A 23,059-nucleotide genomic window follows, 5' to 3' on the forward strand; every position below is an offset into this window, starting at 1 on the left:
TGTATTGACAGAATATTTTAACCTTCTGTTAAAATACTTTAATCAACAAACTCTAACAGAGCTTGTAACAATGAAAGAATAAGGACTAATAAACCAACCAGACGTAAAACAGTAAAAGGGTCTACAAGAATAAAGCAGTAAAATGATGCAGTGATATCAAAGTTCACAGTAACTGTTTACATATATATAATTTAGATTCTTTCTGCAGGAGCTCAGATAAGCTAAGTTTAGGTCTATTATTCAGCCTTACCACATCACCGGTCACCCAAACATCATGGTTTATGGTCATGCTGTGAAACTCCTACATTCTGGAAACTTAGATGAAAATGGGTAAATGCAATTCTTTCTGAAATTCAGTTTTTACCAGTTTCTTTTGTTCTGTATGTAGTTCATGCCCTTTTTTCCAGTCATGGCTGGGTAGAACACTTTAGCCATTATTTCCCACTCCAGTATAGAAATAAGTTTAAATTTGAAAACTCTAAAGTGCTCCTCCCTTTGCTTTGTTTTAGATAATCTAATTTAAGTTGTTAAGTTGCATATTTAGTTTGCTACCTGCCCTTAACACCTGATATTCTTTTATGGATAACTGCTAGTATTCATGGAGAGTTGTGAGGACAATGTTTATTTTGTTACATTTTTAAGCCTTAGCCTTTTTAATTGAACTGAAACCTTGGGATTTTGAAGGATAGAAACCATTATTTTGGTAACCTTTGCTTTTCAGTTGTGTGTATTATTCTTACTCATACCTGCTTGTGATAAAGAGTTATTTGAAATGTTGAATTTCTGACAGTATTCAGTTAGACTTTGTAATTTCTGTGCCAGTCCAGCATTCTGACTCTGATATGCGCAGACATGTGTCAGCACCATACTCCCAACAATTTACCAGAATAATTTACCTTATATCAGCTTGATGTGAAGTGTTTAGGCAGGTATCTTCTCTTTTTATAGTCTTAAGCACTTTTTAGTGTTTAGCTGTGCTATTGTAATGTAGCTGTCAAAACATGTTCCTAAGAAACCATTCAAACTCTATCTGCTGTTAGTTTTTCTCGCATTAACTTGGTTTTGCTGTAAGTCACTTCACTCTAACCTGACAGGTGGATCAAAAGAGCATTATAATGATATATAACCAGATTGAAGTTGTATTAAGACATTATTTTTTCATATTGCTCTGACACTCAGAGAAATGTAAGCTGTTACCTGTGGACATCAGACATTTTTGCACTGACAGAGGACATATAAAAGTAAAAATTGTTGTAAAAGAAGGCATTTTATGAGCTGATTAACTTTATGCTCAGATACAGTTCCTTCACAGTCTCACTGTTTTACTTTCTTCATGAGATTTGCAATAGCTGTAACATTAACTGCTATTTGCCCTTCTTTTTCAGCTTAAGGTTATTTGCTTTAAATCCAGGAATCCAATTGTTTCATAATCCTGAGGCAAAAACTGTTTCTAACAGAAAGACTGCTTTTGGTAGGTCGGAAGAAATCTGTCCTCCTGACCTGTTTACTTCCACTGCGCTCACCAATGTTTCCTGCATCGATGATCTTTGTAGAAAGATTTTGCAATCCATCTTCTTTGTGTCACCACACATCCGTTTGACATATTGTTTCGAAAATGGTCTGTCTTTTTAATCAAGACAACAGTCTGTAGACATTTACAACCATACCCCAAAAGACACTGTACATATAAATGTGTTGTCACTCATATAGTTTAGATACTTCCTGGTTTTAAGAGAGCTTTCCAAGCATTTTTGTCCAGTTTTTAGTTTAAATGTGTTGGTCCACTTGAAGAGGGACAAAACGAACTTACAAGTAACCTTTCAGCAAGATATAGAGTTTGTTTTAAGTCAATAATATTGATAAAAAATAGTTATAATTCCACTGCCAGATTTGTTTTCTCTTGTAACATGTGAAAAATGTCTTCTTGTATGTGAAGAAATCTGCCAGTGGAACTAATATTTTTTAAAATCAATATTAAGGAATTATTGACTTAAAACAAGCTTTTGTATCTTCCTAAAAAGTAACTTGTTAGTTAGTTTTGTGTTACTTGAAGTGGATCAAAATATTTGCACCAGAAACTAAACAAAAAAAAAAACTTGGTAAGATTTAATGTTTTTGCGATTTTAAATGCATCACAGATAACAATCTGTGACAAGAAGAATCAGTATTAAAGTAATTTATTCCAGACTTCACCAGTGTAAAGTATTATAGATTTTGAAAAAAAAAAGCTGAGCTAAGCCCCTGCAACTCCCGCAATTCATTACAGGAGCTGATCATGGTAATGTGAGATAATGAAGCTTAAAACAAATAAGGACTCAATAAATGGGGCTATAAAAGTGCAATTAAAAAGACTAATAAGCATAGAGCAATACATGTAAATATGTAATAAGATGTTAACTTTGAGCTTTAGGCTTATACGATGGATTCTTGCCTTTATTAAAATCAGTTAATTGACTACATTTATTCACCTTAAAATTAGAGACTAGGCATCCCAGGGAAAACATTTAAATGTCTCAACAATGTCAGTTTACAACAACATTCACAAATGATGTGCCTCTAATGAGCTGTGATAAAATAAAAAGCTACTCATTGAAAACATAAAAAGTACTGAGTCTATTTTTTTTATTATTTAGAAAGTCCTGCCTGAAGAATGACAGGAAAGTGCGACATACTGTGGGTTCTCATTCTGTCGGAGGATTGTTAAATGGTTCCACTGCATGCTCTACTAAACAGTAACATCTGTTTTGTTGGCATTCAGCCTGTCTGCTTGCAATCGCTGTAACAGGACGGCGCTTACTTAATTACATTCCTGAGATGGTGGTAGGAAGAGCTAGAATATATTTATCTTCACATATGTCTCATCCTGTTTGGTTATTTTTATCCACATTTCATATGAAACAGAAGTTTTGTTAACCTATCTGTTTCTTGTGTCCAATCTGTTCAAACCGTGAATGTTTTGTAAAAGTATCAACACCCACTGAACTTTTCAATTTCCTTCCCCGTCACGACCAGAAGCATCTGTGTTTTGCTAGAAAGACAAGTCCTCAAAAAAGCTACAATGTTGAAAGTTTTTAAATGCATGATCTTTCCAACACACCGGAGTAACATGAGTATCTCCATACCAGGCCTCTGCACATCCAGCACCATAATTATTCAGAACAGAGCAAAGTTATGTATCCATCCTTTATTTAATCAGGAAAATATATTAGTGAGATTAAAAACTTCTTCAAGAGTGACCTGGCCAAGATAGCAGCATTAAAAACACAATAAATCCAAATTACAAGACCAGACACACAAAATGCATAACCAAGAACAATCACATAACCAAACATTAAGGCAGTTACAGGAGCAAAGTAATCTGATCTCTTGGTTTTTTAGAATTTATTTAAGTTGCCCTAAGGTATGATATGACTTTAAGTCCTTCTGCAAATTATTCTAGGTGGCTGGGTGGAAAATTTAAAAGCCGTTTTATCCAGTTCAGTTCTGACCTTTGGTAAAATAATGTCCTGAGAGCATGTTTTGCTGTATGAAAAGGAAAATAACATTGAACATTACCTCTAATTCACCCTGCCTTGTGACGATACATGGTAGTGGCAACATTATGGTGTGGGTATGCTTTTCTTCAGCATGGACAGGGAGGCGGATCACGCTTGAAAATGGATGGAGCTCAATGTAGAGCAATCTTGGAGGAAAAAAACTCTGTTAGAAGCTGCTCAGACTCAAGTAACAACAAGAATGTAACCAACCAATGGGATGCTTTAAATAAAAGTACAGTATTTTTTATGTTATAATGGCCCAATGTCTAGAACTAAATCCAGTGTCAAAACTTGAATGACGATGTTCACACTTTGGTATCCTAAAGACTTGCATCTGTAGGTGCAGTGAAAGATAGTTCAACAAAGCATTGGTTATACAAGGTCAAACCATATATTTTAAAGTTTTATTTGTGAAAATAGAAAAAAACCCCACAAATAACATTTGGAAGGTATTATGTCCCATTCACTTTACAGTTATGCACTACTTAATGTTGGCTCATCAAACCAAATCTTAACAAAAAAAATGGTGGTAAATGACCATTTATCACCAAGGTTTAAGGAGTATCAATGCTTTTGGAAGTCAGGCTGATCATAAGGCTGCCTGACACGTCACTGTGCATCAGTTTAGGAACAATGGCTAAGCAGCTGTGTGTAGATTTGAGTTAACCCTGCCGTATTGATCTTATGTCACCAGCACCATTACTTCTGCAACATATTGTAACTCCTTGCCCGGAGGAGGTTGGGAGGGCAGATAAGAGAGGAGGAGGGTGATGAAGGGACGGATGAGCAAGGACACTGTCAAGGTACAGCATGTGTTCAGTGTGCACTGAATCAGCTTTACTGTAGCCTCTCTCCATCCATTTCCTCTTTCTTTGTGTTCTCTGAAGCCTTCCCATGGATGTCACAGCTGAGCTAATGCCGGTGGCTAAAGTGGGCATCAGCGATGCAGCACAGCGCGCAGCCTCCAAGGTCACTGACAATATGGTCCATGGTCATCAACCGTTGCACTCATTGTTGTAAATGCGAATTTAAGGTCATTGTTGGTGTGTTTCCGCCTCTGGAACATCAACGTCTCACATGATTGATAGCACAGAGGGGGCAGTAATAGACATGACCCTTTGCTGAAGACAGTTAATTTTAATCTTGGCTAGATTCCCTGTTTGGGTGAATCATTGCCTAATGAAAGTGTTGATGTCATTGACACAGACCTCTTGCCTTTGGAGAACTTGGACTAAATGGATTACTTTGGAGACCTATCTCCATTCTTTTTGGCTGGAAATCAATAATTCACCCCAGCTTCATTGACATCCCCTCCCTCTCTCACCTCAGCTTCCTTAATGTCTGATGCGTTGAGCGAAGTGCTTTCATGAGTGTCCTGAGTGTAAATGCCCGTACTTAAAGGGTAATGAGAGAAGAGGCATGCAACAGCCATTATGCTTACTATATCAATGTAAGCACCATATCATGTTGCATAATCCAGTGATTTTTAACCAGCGCTACAAGTAGTTGGCAAGTGCTTCTCCACAAATAGATGCAGTCAGGCCCATTTGGACCTGGACGCAGGCTTTTGTTGTCTTGGTTATTGGCAGTATCAAAACACTTATCATTAGAATTATGTTATGGGTTTAAAGCACAAAGTTCTAAATGTAATTATAATGTTTGCAGTTGGAGGACATTTTATGAAGCTATAGCTCAACTTTTTAAGATGATCAAATCTCTTAAATCACACTTCATCAAAATTTACAAACACTTATAACGCTTATTAATGTCATATTAACATTGTAAATGTTAGATAATTTTTTACTTTTTACTGTAAATTCAAAAGTTTTAAGAAATTTACTTTATATTAAAGAAATGTATGACTTAGTTCAAACATCTTAAAAGCTGTTTATAATAGTTTGCTAGAATTTCAGAATATTCCTCCTGACAGAACCAGCTGTAACTGAGTCCAGTCTGTATGTAGGCTGAGCTGTTCTCACACACCTTTTCGACCAGAACATTCAAAACCTTAAAAAACATTCATGATAATTATTACTAAATGTAAACTTACTTGTCAAATCAAAAGGCTTATAAACAAAATATTAGAATTGGATAAGTCCTTGCTAAGAACTGTAGCAGTCAGTGACTACTTGACATCTTGAATCTACGAAAGACACTCTGACCAATGGGTTTGCATTGTGCAGCTTTGTCAGCTTTCATTTCTCTGCCTGGAGTTTTGCTTTGAGCATTTCCATCACACTGGATCAGCTGTTTGGCTCAGCCGTCCCTGGATTATGCCCTATTTTTCTTTTAGAAATCCCGGGCCTACCTTCATAGTATTATTTTGGGTCATTGCCTAGTTAGTTTGCGATTAACTGTCTCATCAACTTTGCAGAATTTAAATTTGAGCAGACACCACCTTCCTATAAGAAATGGAAACTTAGAATATTATTTGTCAGGTAATCAGTGAAACCAGCTGGTATTATTTTCTATCTACACTTGTTCCACTCTGTGTTCTCTGTGATTTTTTTTAATCAATCTGGTAAATGTTGATAAGCTGTATCTGTCCAGGTATATTGTTCCAGAGCAGATCTGGCTTTTCAATAAATGTCTCTGTGGCTGACTATAACTAAGCTTTCCTAAGCTTGAGTTTCATGAATGATTTGGATGGTAGACATTGAAAATGATATGTTTACCCCTTGTGTGTTTCACCTGGCTGGATGTTCTGAGGGATTTAGAAAATTTTTACCCTAAAAAACAATGCTGTGATCATCTGTGACTGCTGTCTTCAGTGAGAATCCAGACCTTTTCAATGTTGCCGTTTATTTGGCCAACCTCAGAGTTCCTGCCTCTCTTGATTTATTTTTTCCTCATTTAGTACGGCACGCCTTGAGCTTCTTAATTGCATATTGTGAGTTCACAGTGACAGCTTCCAAATAAACATATCACACTTTGAATCAGCTTGGACCTTCAATGTGCTTGGGGGCGGAGGAAACAATAACGACGCAGCACACTTGCCTGTTCACAGCTTTTAAATGTTCCAATTTGCCCCTTGGAAAAGAGGGTGCTTCATTGAAACACAATTTGTATGTGAGCAGCCTGCAATTAAAATTATAGCCTGCACTTTAAACCTACATTCATTATTCAAATTGCATCTAAAATGAACTATTTTCCTAAATAGCAGAAATAGCAAGTTGTGTTTGTAGCTAAGACCCAGTTCTCACCAAATCAAAAATAAAACTGAACTTTGATAGTCTTCAAAGTTTTGGCTAGGTCATCAAGGGCTCATCAACTCAACTTAATGTAGCGCCTCCAATATTGGAAACACCAAAAACTCCCCAGCTGGGGAGAAACACACAAAGGACAGTTGTGCAGTTCATGTGCAAAATGTATTTGTACCTTAGGTAAGGGACACCTCTGAATTATATTTTGCAATCACAAGAAAGGAGGAGTGAACAAACATTGTATCATTTTACAATAGCTGGTAATAACTTTTAAAAAACAATTTCAAGCTTCAGAGCCGAGGTGTAATTGACTTAATTTTTTGTGCATGATTCTCATTTGCAGCACTCTTTGAGATATCAATACAAAGAAATATGATATGTTAGGTTTTCTGAAGGATTAGCAATGCGTGACAGCTCAAAGTATTAAGAGAAGATGGAGTTGCATGAGCAGAGACATAAGTGGTTCAGGGAACATTAACAAGTTCACATCCTACTCAGAAGATGCTATAAGTGATTTTATTTCCCCATTTCTTTTGTGGTGGTTTTGCTCCTGAGCTGATAAATCAAGACATAATTTTGATTTCTTATCTTCCATGCCCTGTAATATAAAAGAAGGTTGTAGAACTTAACACTAAACTAATTTTGAGGTTTTGCCACACTGATAAATTTTAGATTTTTAATCAGTTTTACATGTGGTTCCTTGTTTCTTGATTATTAATTCTTTCTTAGAAATGTTTGTACAATAGAATTAGTGATGTGTGTAACATTGACATTTATTTAGTTATTTAAAAATTTGTTCAGTTTTAGGTAAGCTTTAGTTAGTGGATATAATGTGGTTCATAATGGATTTGACTCTTTTCATTGATTTTATTTCATAATCTTTAGTTGAAATGTTTAGTGCTGACTCCAAATATGTTCTAAATCTTGAGAGTTGAACATAAATCATATTATTCTTTTAAAATGCAATAGAAATTGGTCTCTGGAAAGAAAAAAGGTTTATCCATTAGATATTTTGACAGTTTTTTTTTGTCAGCTTGTGATTAACTGCTTGGTTTCTGAACATTAATGTCATTTAGCTTAATATCACTGCAGGTTTAAAGAAGTGTGCTGACAACAGGTAGAGTGCGTATTCACATTTCATAGACAACAAGCTGATTATTTAATGATTCCTAATGGATGTGATATTTAACTGCTTGCATTTTTAAGATGTCTACACATCCACACACACCTTCAGTAATTTGTCTAGTTGTTTTTTTAGGTTCCTTCTGCTTTCCCTCCACATTCGCCTTTTTACACTGAACATTTGGGGCGTCTTTCTCCACAGTTAAGATTTAATTAAGCTTCATTAGGAAGATCTGGACTAATTGTTTCTATTTGAAAGATGGAGTATCTGGAGGTGTACGCAGTGTGTCATCGTTTTCTGGGTCACTGCTCTCTCACTCTTCTCATTTCATCTTCTGTAGACCGACACAGCTGCTCTACAAATCCTACCACTTTCCCTTCCCTCATCCCTTTACTCCTTAATTCCCAGGCCTCCTCATCACTGCCTCCCTTCCCTGCTTACTGTCATCCAGACCTGCCGTTCTATAGCTTAAGCTCCTCACTGCGCTACGGTATCTCGGCTGAGAAAATATGTTGCCGTCAAGCTGTGGGGAGATATTAACCTGAACTTCAAAATTTCACCTCTTTTTTTTCCATGAATGAAGCGTTTTTGCACATTGACTCTGTTAAATAATCTGCCTGTTATGCATCAAAGACTGTAGTTCCCGAGCTTTATACTGTAGGTCTCATAAAAACCTTTCAGATTAACACAAGTTCCTGCCAACACCTGTCAAATGCGAAATTGGGTTACTTTGCAAATCATTTTCAATACTTTTTGGGTAATTTACACATCACTTCCCATATTTATTGATTTTAACTAAATGAATATATCTGTTTATGCATTTTAACACATCTATTTTTAGATTTGATAGTATTTTGAGAACAAGCAAATTTGGTTTAACATCTTCAGTTCCACTTGCTTTTTCAGATTCAACATGTTTTATGTAGCAACTTCAGACTTTTCTAGACTCAAGTTTCCAGAGTTCAGTCTTTATGAACCTTTAAAATAAAGTAAAAGAAATATATAAGATAAACCCGTTTGTCATGAATTTATCTGGAAAAACAGACGGAAAGGAAAACACAAAAAAGAAAATATATGTAAAAGGAAAGCTGAAAATTAAACAGGAGTGTACAAAGATAGAATGAAAAATGGGCAGAAGAAACAAAATGATAAAGAAAGGAAGGAAATAAATAGTCACAACATTTAGTCAATCATAGGGAATGAAGTCTGAAATACAAATATTTTTCCACACGCTTTTTTACTTTCACCATACAAATGAAAAAATTCAAGTTTTTCCAAACTGTGTTGGATCCCTAATTTAGTTTATAGGAGTTTATACTTTTTTTTAATATATAATTTTAATTACACAAAATGAAAAATATTAGATCCTCTTCACATTAGAATAGTTTCAATCCCATAATGCTGCTTCTTTGCAAATTTGAAAATCATACAGTAGTAAAAGCCTTTCCCAGTTTCCGACCACAGTGCTTCCACCATGGGCATTACATCTGACGCTTCCTCGTATACTTTCCTGTAAATATGGGAGATTTCTGCACCTCCACCAGTCTTATTTAAGTTAGGTGAATGTTGTTTCTTTAAAGAGTTCTGCACAGCTGAGCATGCCATTATGCAGAAAAGTAATCTAAAACCTAGCAAAGCCATTAAAAAGAAGCTCTTGTAGGTGAAAAGCCAAATATGAAGTGTGAATCTGTGTGCGACAAAATTACGTAGAAATTCTTGAATTTGATTTACTTCCTAATATCCTTCCCTGGTCAGATTGCTTGCTGCAGGGGTGTTTGGTTGTGTTGTGGTTTTTGTTGTTTTGATCGCTCTGTCTGTTTTCTCTGATTTTGGTCTTTTGTTCCACTGCCTCTTTCAAACTTCCTTTCTTCCTTCTGCCAACCTAAAATGATCTCTCCTTCTTCTTCATGCTCAATTCCTTGTCTCCTTTGGGCATCCGCATTCTTTTTCTTGCCCCTCTTTCTATCTACTGTATTTTTTTTGTCTTTACTGGGAGCCAGTGAAGGAAAGCTGGTGGTCCTGGCTTTGGCCATTGGTGTGGCAGAGCAAGATGACTTTGCCAATATCCCTGACCTGCAGGAAACAGCGCAGGCAGCACCACCAGCCAATCAGGAGCCCCCTCCTGAGAAGAGGTACCAGATATTGTATGAGAGAGAGTGTTTGTGAGCATGTGTGTGAAGCAACTGCATGAAAGGGAAATGTGACAGGATTTCAGAACTCATGTAAAGCAAAATCCTTTTTTTTCCCAGTGATTGTGCACCTGAAATAGCCTTTCACAGTCTGTTGCAGTTATAAAAATACGTCCAGAGTTTGCAACGTAAAACTGAAAACACTCATGTAATGGTGAGATCAGTAAAAAGAGATAAAACGTTTCAGGTTTTAGCTGTAAAGAAGTAATGAGCTTCTAAACCACTGGAGTGAGATGCTTACTGGCACTCTACTCCTTTATTACGCTTTTAGAGGCAACATTTTGAACAATCAGATAAAACTATGTTTTCCCATGCCAGTGGTCTTTTATTTTACATGATCACCATAATCATTTTCTCTATCACAATGACATTTTCTCTCACCATTTTCCTCCCTATTTTTTTTCAGTCTTTTTACTCCTGTCTGAGACCTCCCGCTGGTAATTGTCGTATTTCCTTTGCATTTTCGTTCTTTTTATTATCCCAGCCCTTTCCGCGCCTGTGTTCTTTTTCCCTCGTGCTCATTAGCTTCCTTCAATCACCCTCCGCCGCTCTGAAAGTCTCGTCTCTGCAGCTCCGCAGAGGGCCCAGAGAGGCTCCTCATTATTCCACAACACGTTAGTCACTTACATAAACATGCAGCCAAAAATAGCCCCTTTCCTCGTCAGCCAAGTTACACACTCCGAGTCAAAAATATTTCCACTCGTCTGTGAGGATGCACCAGCCTTGCTCGCTTGCAATCTTCCCGTCTCCAGAAATAATTATCTCTGGATTCTGTTGTGGAATCGGACCAGTTTTAATAAGCGACTACAGGCGGAGGGCCATGTTAGGCAAATAGCTCATGCCATTTTTTTATCCACTGATGGTCGTCCAGATTATCTGGATTTCGCACCACAGAGCCGATGTTAAATCCTTTTTTTTCTCCAGCCTTCTTGCGCATGTGAGATGCTCAGTTTTCGTCTGCACTCCGGTTAGGTTGATTTAACCTCCATCTGTTTTTGTATTAATTTGGTGACACACCTTAAAACAAAATGGTAGAAGAGGGCGAATTAATTCTGAAGTACATCTTGAATCTGATAGTTTTTTCTGGAGATGGGACGAAAATGAGGGTTCTGTTAAAACAGATTTAATACCTTGCTCTTATTACCTTGTTTCATATTATGTCATGTTGCAACCACAAATGTCAATACAGAGTTTTTTGGGGGTGGAATTTGATGTGATAGGCCAACACAAAATCTGATATATAGCAATATACATATACATATATATGGCAACTATTATAAATTTCACATTGCTGTTTTAAAGAGTCTCTTAAAAAATAAATCTCCCTTCCTAATCACACATTTTTACCTTTAAAGCATCCCTTTGCCAAAATCTGGTTTGTTTTTTCGTCACGGTTTCACAAACTGTTTATTGATCATCAATGCTGCAACACCCACTCAGCCTACGAACAATTCTCTTCTGTGCAATTTGCCATGCATATGGCATTTGTCTTTTCTAGCGTTTTTGTGTAAACTGAAAAACCTTTACAAATGGATTGTGAAATCTGCTAATAGACTAAACAGCAAGTGGGAAGCAGCGTGTGGCCCCCAGGATCCACCTTGATTATCAGCGACTGAGTGCATTCCGGTATTCGCAGGATTAACCTGTGGCTCCTTTAATTTCTATGACTTACAAACAGAACGACTGACAGTTTACAGTCTGTGCACAATAACAAACTGCTGTAGAGCCAGTCCATAATTTATTTGAAATGTAAAGTATAAACATAAAGGGAGTGTTTTATCCCTTTTGGTCTCAGCGCTGCTTTCACAGATGTCTAAGAATGACATTATCGATCTCCCTTATAGCATATGGAGACAAAGCCACAATTTCATTCATCTCTCACCCCTCTGCCCATCCTGTTCACCACTTTTCAACATAGTCACTCTGATCACTCATCTCCGTCTGCATTTAATTCACTGGTTTTGGTTTAAATATATCACTGGCACAGTCAAAAACATAACCTCTGCAGTTTATTTGATTGGGTAATGCATCTATAACATGCTAGCACAATCCATGCCAGGGTCAAATTTACATTTCTCTACTGGCTGATGTGTCCAACTAAAACTGGTTGGTCAAGCAGCCAGTAGCAACTTTAATTTAGTTTACTTAAATATATATGTTGGTTCTCATAAGCAGCTCTTGCTTCATGCAGCTTTCAAGCAGAGTCTGCAGAACCTCATTAAAATATTTAAACAAAGCTTTGATGTATGCAAAACTTAAACTTAGTTCTGACATATTCAGTTTAAATTTATTTGTATCATTAACTGTTGATCTTTAATACATAACAGGTCGAGTTTATCATTACAAACTGCACTTACTGTAGATTAATGAATGGTGAAATATTTTTACATTGCTGTGTTGGCACAATAATTCAAGTAAATGAGCTTGGAGATTATTGCTTCACTAATACATTTATTTTAGCATGTTACTCATATTATCTAACCTTGATCACAGTGAAAAGTAGGGCAGCTAACAAATATTTTGGTAATTGATTATTCTATTGGTTATTCTGACGATTAATTGATTAATTGGATAACAAAAATTGGTACATTGCAGATTTTTCATTGAAGCAGTTAAGCCATTTTTACACTATACTTGAAATACATTAAAAGATACAAATAAATAAATAGTTAAAGTCTTTTTATAAATAAGATAATAAAATTTAATAAGCGCTCCTTTACTGTACGCTTGTAGCAAAGGACGCATCTGCAGCTAAAAAAAAATACTGACAATTATTATTATTTCTTTTAAATTGCAAAAAGTGCTCAATAGATTTATTTTACAGAATTTGAATTTGGCGAAGCTAAAAATTGCACTTGAGGAGAATGCAAAAGCAAAAGACTTTTCCTGTACAGTTTTGACCTAATTACTGCTCTGACTGTGTTTTTGTTTTAGCAAATGCCCTTTTTAAGATTCTATATACTCCAGTTAATGATTAATCGATTACTAAATTAGTTACCGATTATTTCAATAACCGATTAATCACGATTAATGCAATTAATCGTTTTAGCCCTAGTGAAATGTATCTAAAGTTCCTGAGGCCAACACAAATATAACTCTTTTGTTCATATTTCACTGCTCCATGTCTCTGGTTAAAGGCAAAATGGCGTTGTTGTGTCCGATATTCATAATTCACTGACCTTGTGTGTGCTGTAGCTGGGTGAAAGCGCTCTGTGGTGGCACGTTTATGAAGTGCAGCAGAGCAGACTGACAGTTCGAACTGCAGCAGACCCGGCCCAACTGATAAAGACTTTCTGACCAGTGACAGGGCGGAAAGGTTGTATGATGAGAGGTTTATCTACCAGGCATCCGTAAGTTGTGTTTTCTAAGAAGGCCCAATTAGTATGCTAGAGTTGCTGCTTAATGCCTCATTGGTCTTCGCTCAAACAATTCAGTTACAACTCAGTGAACATGTTCTGCAGGTTCTCTTCGGCCGCTCATCGCTGTAAAGAGAGCTTTCAGTCCAGATCCCCTCGGAGCAGCGATTGAGCGGTCCAATGAGAACCGGGCCACAGTACCAAGTAGGAGGGATACGCATCTTTGTGCCACATTAACATTCAATCCACTTGCCTGTGGTCCTTTAATTATTCATCCATGCATGTTACATAATTCTGTGTAAGCCAGTGAAGGCTGTTTTTTTTCAACCTCACGGATATTATTAGACAGGGACGTATATTTGTGTGCCGTGAAGAAACGATGCATTCCGAGAAATTTGCTGTGTTTATTGCTATATGGGCCATGTAATATCATTTCATTATTAATGAGCTTAAATTGATCTGAAAGACAGTGGATAGGGGTTATGAGCTAAATCAATATTAATGTGTGTTTATTTAAGTTCACAATGGGTAATTATTTTCATTACTCTCATAAAGAGTTGAACCTTTTTCTTCTGTGCAACGCTGTGTGCAGCATAGCTGTCGGTCAGCCACAGGGTAGCTCGGGGAAAGATGGAAAAAAAACAAAAACCGCATTAAAAAAGGAAATAAAATTTACTTTGGGAAATGTTTTCTGCTTTGTGTGTGTGAGAGAGGTTATTCTCTCCACTTTTGTTCTATATCTTTATTTTTTATTATTTCATTCTTGATTGTTTATTTCCTTGCATTTATTTCAACATTGTGTATATTTTCATTCCGTTTTCTATAATGAAATGTCTACCTTGTTTTTATCTCTATATACTTTTTGTTTTTTTCTGCATTATTTTTATTTTCTGTTTTGCAAAGTATACTTCTTTCAGTTGTTTTTATCTGAAGCAGTTTTTTAAAGTAGTATTTATTACTTTAGTATGGACTGCAATGTTTGTTGTTTTCTTTTCTTATGTTTTGCTGTTTACTTGTACATGTTGGTCACTGTGCTCTTAGTGGATCTTTACAAAATAGCTTAAATGTTCCCCTACAAGCGTTTTTAAATATTACAGGAAAAAAAATGCTTGTAATCTCTATCAGAATTTGTCCACATAAATTGATTATTCCATGCCTTGCTAGTCTGATGCGGCCTTCCTCCTGTGACAAGGGCTTTCTAAGCCTGACTAATCAACAGGGTCTTCAGGGGCTCTGCTTAAGACTGTCCCCAAGGCAGTGGCTCCCTGAGGCCGCCGCATTCATCCGCACATCACTGGAGGAATGTCGAAATGTATTCAGCTGCACGCCAAGACAGCGGTAGGAAGATAGCACTTAGCCACGGCAAAAGGAGAGGATGAAGAGGAGGGGGCAGCATGTTCATACACCAATGCATACAGTTACAGGCCAGTGGAGAATGGTAGAAAGTTCAAAGTACAAATCCATCTTTCTTCAATAGGAACGTTGAGAATTGAGAGAGAGAGTCGACTTCACATTTGTGTTTTAGCTGAAGGTGAATCTCTACCCACCAGGTTTGTGCAGTACCAGATTCTTACATTTTATTTTAGATAGCTAGATTGATGGTGAACTGGGAGAGGAGCTATTAGGAGCATTAACTCAGGACTTCTGTGCCCCGTCTCAGAACAGGTTTGATAAATGCAGCTGCCTCATCCTCAGGCAATCTCTGAGATGAATAAGGATTCAAAACATTTACAGCAACTTCTATTTTGGATTTGGAGTCTTAATGGACCTTTGAAATTGGTCTTTTTTCCCCTCACGACTTTGTGTTGCTGATATTGCTTGGGATGGGTAGGCAGTTGCCGTGATAGACTCTGAGGCATGAATGCAAAATTACAGGAAGTATTGGGAGGCTGTAAAAGAAAGCAGAACAGTGAGCTGTGGTACATAAAGAAGACACTAAACGCACCATAAGTTACAAGAGTAATTACACTTACCATTTATCATCAGCAATTTTTGTGTGCTCACTGAACAACTTCACTTAACAGATATGTTGTAAAGTCATTAAAGACCCTTAAAAACTCATTTTTCAAAAGTATTAATATTGTTTGAGCATTTCCTTATTTTGGCACAGTACAACACAAAAAACAAATGTCAGTGTTTTGTATTGAAAGTTAAAATGATAAACCAACTCAAAGTACAATTTTAAGCTTGAATAGAAAGAAAAATTGTAAATTGCCTTCATCTTTTTTTTTCTTTTTATACATATAAGAATCTGAAAAGTGTGGCATGGAATTGCATTCAGCTGCCCCATTGAGAAGACAAACCTCTATGTAAAACTCTCAAACTCCAGCCCCTTGTTCCTTATCTGCAACTTGCAGTAGGGATTTTTGAATTTTCATCTTTTCTGTTTTCGGCTAATCTTCAATAAAAGAAGCACAAGTATTTGATGTGTATTACTGAAATAGGATTTCACTAAATAAACCTATTTTAGGCTAAATTACCATTCCAGCATGCAGGAAGTAATTAGTTGACACTGAAAGTAACCTTATTTATTAAGTCATTCCAAGGATTTGCTGCAGCTTTTAAAGAATGACAGCAGGTCTGACTCTCATGTGAATGCTGATGTGGCTCATGTGGAAGATGACTTATGTAAGCAACAACGTGCAGCAGTTCTCACTATGATCCTTGGAAGTGAGCTGCACTCCTAACGCATGATAGATCAAGTGGGTGGCAATGAAATTGAGCATAGATGTTGAAATACATCACTCCATGGTCTCAGCATGTTTGTTTGAGTGTTTGCAGAAGAGCGGAAGACTGAATGTTTGAAAAAAAAAAAAAGAAAAAAGTGGGGGGTGGAGGGTCTGGGTTGGGCTCTCTTTCTCGCGTCTCTCTCCAGCCTAGAAGTGGAGTGTCTTTTCCCCCCTTGCCTCTCTCTTCGAGCTGCTGGCCATCGGTCAGGTAACGAAACAGGATAGTATCACAGGACGGTGAAACCCAAAGTATGCCTGCCTGCCTCCATATGTCCGTTCACGTGAATATGTGTCTGCGAGGCTCTCACCCGTACCTGTCATATATCCTAAACCTTATCTTCTTTGTTCTCAGTGTGTTTGCTTGTGTGTTGCACCCACCCCTCCCGTGCCCACCACCCCTTTTTTCAAACACACCCTTGAGTCCACTCCCAACAGCCTCTTGTCAGACACACCCCAAACATCCTCCCAAACACATATATATATATATATATATATATATATATATATATATATATATATATATATATATATATATATATATATGGTCTATATTTCAAGAGTTGTTGCTATGCCAACAGCCCACTTTCTGTGTCTTCGCTGTGGCAGAATCTGATCTGAACCCACTCTGCCTCCCACTGGACACTGTAGACTACTGCAGGCTTCACAGAGCCACGTCTACCATAGCAGTCCCCTGAAGGGTTGGATGACAAAGAAAGCATTGGCACCAAAATTATATCAGTCGCTGTTCTGCCATCTGCCAAAATTAATATTGCTTTCTTAGAAATATATAAAAACAATTTGAATCAGATTTCGTTTTGACGCAGAGTGCAATCTGGAGAAGAAAACTTAGTTCCTTCAGCAGAGCTGCAGCCCCAGTCACTTTGTTTCAACAGCCTGGAGGCAGAGAGCCCAGGACCACCTTTGGCTGCTCTGGCTCTTACCTGAGAATGCACTGAACTCCTGAATGAAGCATGAGGGAGAATTAATAATTGAAGAAGTTCAGTCTCCTATCGATACTTGGGAGATGGAGGAGGCGGGAGGTGCACTGCTTTACTTCAATCCCTACCAGTCTCTCCTTGCTGTAGAGTAGATTGTCATATCTTCACCCAGCATCTCCCTTTCCTCTCTCACTCTAGTTTAGATGTAGTGCAAGAAAGTGAAACAAACAAAAAAAAACACCCCTTGGCAACAAATACACAGTACATTGGATTTCAAGTGTGTACACTCTTTTTTAACTCCCAGGGTTTTGTGATGTGAGCAGTTAAACCAAACCTTTTCCAACTTTTATTTGATATACATCCTGAACTGTTCAACTGAAACCTGGTTGTAGCAGTCTGCATTTCTTTAAACTAATGCTTAATTGAAATACTTTTTGATTCAATTTCATAATTTAATCTTCTTGCATTGATACCTGCCATCAATTGTAGCGACTCTGATTAACCAGAAATAAAGTTCACCTGTCACATCAGATTTTTTCATGTTTTCATCTTCCGTTGAAAGTCATAATTTAGAGAGATTGCAAAAGATCAAAAGAATCTGATTGGAGAAATCTGTCAGCCAGAAGAAGAATGAAAAAGATCCAAAATATTATTTATATCCTATTGCAAAGAAGAGTCAATCATTAATAAGAAAAGTAACTAAAGCAGTATTACACAGACATCTATGCAATAGAATATAGCAAATAAAAGCATTATTTTTAATTAAATTACTACTGTTTACCATTTATGTAGCCATTTATGTAACCTTACTTAAACAATCTAACTATCAATTTGATCTCGATTCTTTTCTTTTCCCACCAAATATTGAAATATTATATCTTCAAAAAGACCAAGATAGTTTTGTAACTTATTTCTATTAGAGATAGATTAGAGGGCACCTCACCTAAAAATAATCCGGAGTTATTACTGGAATCAAAGTTCACATTTCTTATTTGTCAAACTAATTTATATTTCATGGTGTTTACTGACAATAAATATAGAAAATTAGACTAACAAAAACAAAACTAAGCAACAGGAAAACCAGATGTTAGTCTTTTAGAACAGTTTAGATAGTTGTAAAGCCTTTTACAACTCTAGCTTAGCATGTGGAAAAATCTTTAACTCTGAAAGGAGGAAAAATGACATAAGGGTGCAAGCCATCCCAGTGGGTTCCTTGTCTTTTAAATTCTCCACAACCTTGAATCTGCCACTGGTCAGTATGATGAACAATCCCGGCTTTGTAGCAGAAGAATTCAGTCTTACTTTTGTTCTGGGGTTTCATGCTGGCAGTGTGATCCTGTATCCCGCCGCCCTTTGCTGAGCATCCTTTGAGTTGGCCTTGAGGATCTCTTCAGAGGGTCTGATGGGGATTTCATCCAAAAACTTCCAAGCCTGAGTAAAATCTCCCAAAAGCTTGTGAAGAATATGATACAGACTAACTAAACTGAAGTTGAAATTTTAAGACATGTTAGGCATTGGATGGAAACAGCTGATATTGCAATCTATTTTAATACGAGTTATAATCCCCAGCCTTCAGTTATCTGCTAGAATGCTGAAGGTGATTACACTTCTTGGTATTCCAGCGAATGCAAGCATACTTCCAGCTCAAATTAGGAATGACTTCATGGGAAATAAATGAACATTTTGAAATGGCCTCACTGGAATCATAAAATAAATTTGGTAGAAAATCTGTGGGATCACCCAGGTAAGGTTGTAGACTGTCAGCACCCCCACAATCTGATAGATCTGGAAAACCTTATCTTGACAAAGTCATGACATGCTAGTCAACACATACCAAAGAACACTGATTGAAAATAAATTGAAGGGAGCCTGAAAATGTGAAGAGTGCAGTTATTCAATCATGTTGTTGTACCTTTTATATTCCTTCTCTCAGTTTTTTCCTGTTGCTTTTCAGTTGAATAGCACAGAATAAATGTCACAATAAACGTGAAAAAAGTTGTTAAATCTTGGCCTAATTTTTTGCCTCACAAAAGCTCTGCACTTTAACTGGGGTGTGTTTTTGCTACTAAAACCAATCACCAAAGAACAACCTCTGTCCTTGAAATGATAACTCCCCTTCCTTTTTTCCCCTGCCAATTTTTTTGATTATTTATTTTTTTTGCTGGTTGAAGTGTTTGCTTGTCTTGTTTGCTTGCCTTTTCTCTCTGTCTATTTGTCAGTATACTTTCCTTCAGTCAGTTCTGTCTTTGTCCTTTGCAAAAATGCACACATTATTGCATTCAACATCGATTCTCATCCAAATTTGGAGCTTTTTTAGCGCAACCAACAAAGAGCGCGCACTTCCTCTCAGCGAAAAGCTCGATAGAGAATGCTGGCCAGACAGACAGACGTTTAATGGGCTCCTTGTTTTATGGCCTGTCCAGGGCATTGCTTTCACTCGCTCTGAGTGACAACTACTTGCATATATTAAATATGCACATGTAGCCAATGCCGGTTTGTGCTTTGGCCCCGTGTTCCCACTCCACACTTTTAGAGTGTTGCTAAAATGCTGGAAAATCAGGCTAGTTTAAAAACAACTTGTATCATCTGCTGAATTTTTGATGTCCTCTTTTGTAACACTCTAAATGTGCTCTTCCTATGTTCTTATTATTTGTCCCCTTTCATGGTTTTAGTGAAGTTATAGTTTTGAATGGTATATCACCTTATTTCTCTTTCTATATCTCATTTCTAAGTTATTTTAAACTCCGCATCAAAAAGATGTTTCTTGTTCGCTTTATCCTGATGATCAATTGTATTTATTGTCTTTTTCTTTTTTCTTTGTGCTCTCTCTCTCCTTTTAGCATGTTTGCTCCTTTGTCTTCTCTTAAATATATTGTCTGTAGCTCTGTGTTTCATTTTAATTTTTTGTCTTTTATTCTTTGATTCTTATCAGACTGACAAAACTAAGCCTATCTTGTGTTTGCAGGCTTTCCTTCCTTCATTCCCTATCTTTTCTTGCAGCTCTGTTTTTCTCTCTAACGTGCTGGTGTTTGTTATGATCTCACTTTCTTTGGTTTTTGTTTTCATACTGTTCATGCTGGTAATACTTGCTATCTCTTCTAAAACAGATTTTTAAAATCAGCTTGTTTGTGTATTTCTCTCCTTTTTTTGGTATTCTTTTCTGTCTAAAGTCTTTATTATTTGTGTCTCTTTGTAATTTGTGAATCTTTTATCCGTCTGCTCATTTTTTGTCTTTCTCCATGTTTCTGTCCTCGCTTGTTTGTCACTTAACTGTTTTTCAGTGTTCAACCTCTTCATGTGCCTTGACCAGTCATTTAAATGGAGTGCTATCTTAGGTGTCCATCAACAAGATCCTTTGTATTATCCTCTATTCATTTCTGTCCTTTCTCATGCTTTTTTGTCTTATTTTTCTAATTTGATTTTCTCTTTGTAATTCCTATTTTCATGACTTATGAACTTAGAGTTTTTTTTTTCTCCAAGCGTGTGTGGAAGGGAATTAAATGTAACATCTATTAACATTTGTACCTCAGTGCCAGCCATGCCAGTGAAGATCTCATGTCTCTTCTTTTTTATTTCTGTAAAATCAACTGTTTGTCAATGCAACTGAGAGATTTAAACTTGCAATGTATGTCCTCTATATGTTGCTATATGTGTTTGTCTGTGGTTTTTATATATTTATATGTATGTCATTATATGTGTGTATCATAAACTTTCAAAGGATTTGGGAAAATAATTTGGTTTCTATTTTAAGTTAATGACTTTGTGTTTTTGTCTAAAAATATGTTTATTATTTTGCTAGTGGAGGTAATGTTCTTTTTGAAGATGTACTTAAATTTCTTATGAGTTACACCTCTCAGGTCTTGTGCCCATCATTAATCTGTGGAATACCTGGCAGATTTTACTTGGCTTTTGTTAGCAAGAGCTGTTAAAAAAACAAACAATGTTCCGCTGTGAAGTGTCATCAATCCGTAGTAAAACTGGGACTGAACTGATCATTTTAGAGAGGCAGTTTGCTGCTGAACAGGTGGAGGCTGGACTCCCTGTGGGCTCAAACGCTTTCTGTAGACGAGTAAACTGCTCATTAATGTTTGAGCTGTTTTACGTTTGTCAACCTGATTTTTTGCTTGCAGGGGCAACAAGCCAGCAAACAGCCCCAAGGGTCACCCTCCTGATGCTGATGGGCACTCTTCTGTAACTGACCTGGCGAACTCGCTCACTGGAGACATGGTGATGGTAAGTTGACCTAGTTCACCTGGCATCCTCCCTCGCTTCCTTCCTTCCCTCCTGCTTCAGGTCTTGGTTTTCCACTCAAAATATGTGGCTGAAAGCCATTTTTGTGAACCAGTCACATGTGATTACTTATTATTACTAGTCTACTGCTCAAACAAGAGGGACAGTATTATTTAATATAAAGCTTATTTGAGCTTTATATGATTTAATTATATTATTCCCTCATCAAAAACCTATCCTGGAGTGTTGCTTTGATTCTTTCATCCATGTTTGAGAAATCCTTGACTCTCAGATGACAACCATTCAGCAGTGTCTGAAGTCCTGCTCTACAAAGCACTGCCCATTTCCACAAACATTTGCCGCAGAGCTGCAAACTCCTCCAGACTAGTGGCAGCAGCAACTTGCAAACTCCTGGTGTAACTGTGAACTACACCAGGAGTTCACGCATACACACAGTTCCTGTGTGTAACTGTTACACATTTAACAGAATATAAGATTGTGAATCTTATTTCAATCTGGAGAGACTCACACGGAGAAGAAAATAGCAGTTAAAAAGATTTAATGGTACAATTTCTTTGGCGCTCGGACCCGGCAGAAGACCGTGAGCCGAGGATCGCCGTGAGCAGGCGGTCTGCTCGGCGAGCTCGGGATAGTCTTCCCCCCCGGGACCGAAACTGGTGGTGGAGCGGAGCTTGGAGAGGAAGAGCACAAGGGATCCTGGAGGACGACCCTCATGGTGGAGGTGGAGAAGGGGAGGAGGTGGGTCGAAGCACGGCTGACGAGCAGGAAGACCCCAGGGTAGCTTGGACTTTTGAAGGTGTCTTTGGACGACGATTGGCTGGAGCGGCGTGAAGCTCCGGTCTGGATTGGCTGCGGTCGGGCGTAGTGATTAGATGATGTGGTGAAGCTGGTCGAGTCTCCCAGTTTGAATTTTCGCCAAGGCTCCATATCTCAGTCTCAGTCCAATGCGCCTAAGAATGGTCCAAGTTTTTTTAAGTCATGTTTGATATGTACTGCATAGTTACTTGATTGTGCTATAAAATTGCACTATGTGCCTGGAAAAAACATAATGCCCCTTTTAAACCTTTTTCCATACAAATCTCAGTAATTAATGTGTCTAAAATGTTGATTGGAGTAATTTAATTCATGACATATATGAACATGAGTGTTTATTCCTGGCTAATGATTAGATTGAATGAAGAAAAAAATGTTTTACTGCAGAAATGCTTAACACATAAAAAGGAGGACCCCATGGTTTGATGGTACAACAAAGAGGCTAGAGTCCTCGGTTCGATTCCTGGCCCTGGACCACTTGCTGCTTGTCTTCCCCTTATGTCGCTGCCATTCCTCCTGAACATCTACTGTTGTAGAACTCATCTGTTTTATGGCATATGTCATCAATTTTATTCAGATGACATTCAACTCAACTTTCTTATGAAATCCTTAAATTCCAACAGTCTTACAGATTTCACAGGTTTTCTTTCTGGCAATTATTCCTTGGATTAACAAATTCATGCAATTTTTAAAATGTTCTTTCTTCAAGTTTAGTTGTTACGGGTCATAAGTTTTTTTGCTTTTACAAATTAAGTGTTGTTAATTTGTAAAGTTATTAACAGTCTCTGAGGCAAAGGTCACGGGTGTCTCTATGGTGTTTTTATGCACATGTGCAGGTTGCAGTTGAGCATCCTTTATCAAGTGCAAACCCCCAAATACCTTCAGTTGTTGTAAAATAGTTTAGCTTGACACATTGAGACA

At 37.3% G+C, this 23,059-nt stretch overlaps 1 protein-coding gene across 4 annotated transcripts in view; it reads left to right on the forward strand.

The window, feature by feature from the left end:
- LOC102223655 (synaptotagmin-7-like) overlaps positions 1–23,059 on the forward strand; it is a 35,999-nt gene that overhangs the window by 3,241 nt on the left and 9,699 nt on the right. For 3 of the 4 annotated variants that reach the window (XR_001351223.2, XM_023348343.1, XM_014471747.2), the window contains 2 exons: positions 9,863–9,994; positions 21,205–21,307. Coding sequence is in view for 3 of the 4 variants with exons in the window: in XM_023348343.1 (XP_023204111.1) it covers positions 9,863–9,994; positions 21,205–21,307 (235 nt within the window). In the remaining variant the exon portion in view is untranslated. The remainder of the gene's footprint in view (positions 1–9,862; positions 9,995–21,204; positions 21,308–23,059) is intronic. The other variant, XM_023348342.1, reaches the window with a different exon arrangement.

The sequence above is a fragment of the Xiphophorus maculatus genome, chromosome 2 (assembly GCF_002775205.1).
Source record: "Xiphophorus maculatus strain JP 163 A chromosome 2, X_maculatus-5.0-male, whole genome shotgun sequence".
Classification (NCBI taxonomy): Eukaryota; Metazoa; Chordata; class Actinopteri; order Cyprinodontiformes; family Poeciliidae; genus Xiphophorus; species Xiphophorus maculatus.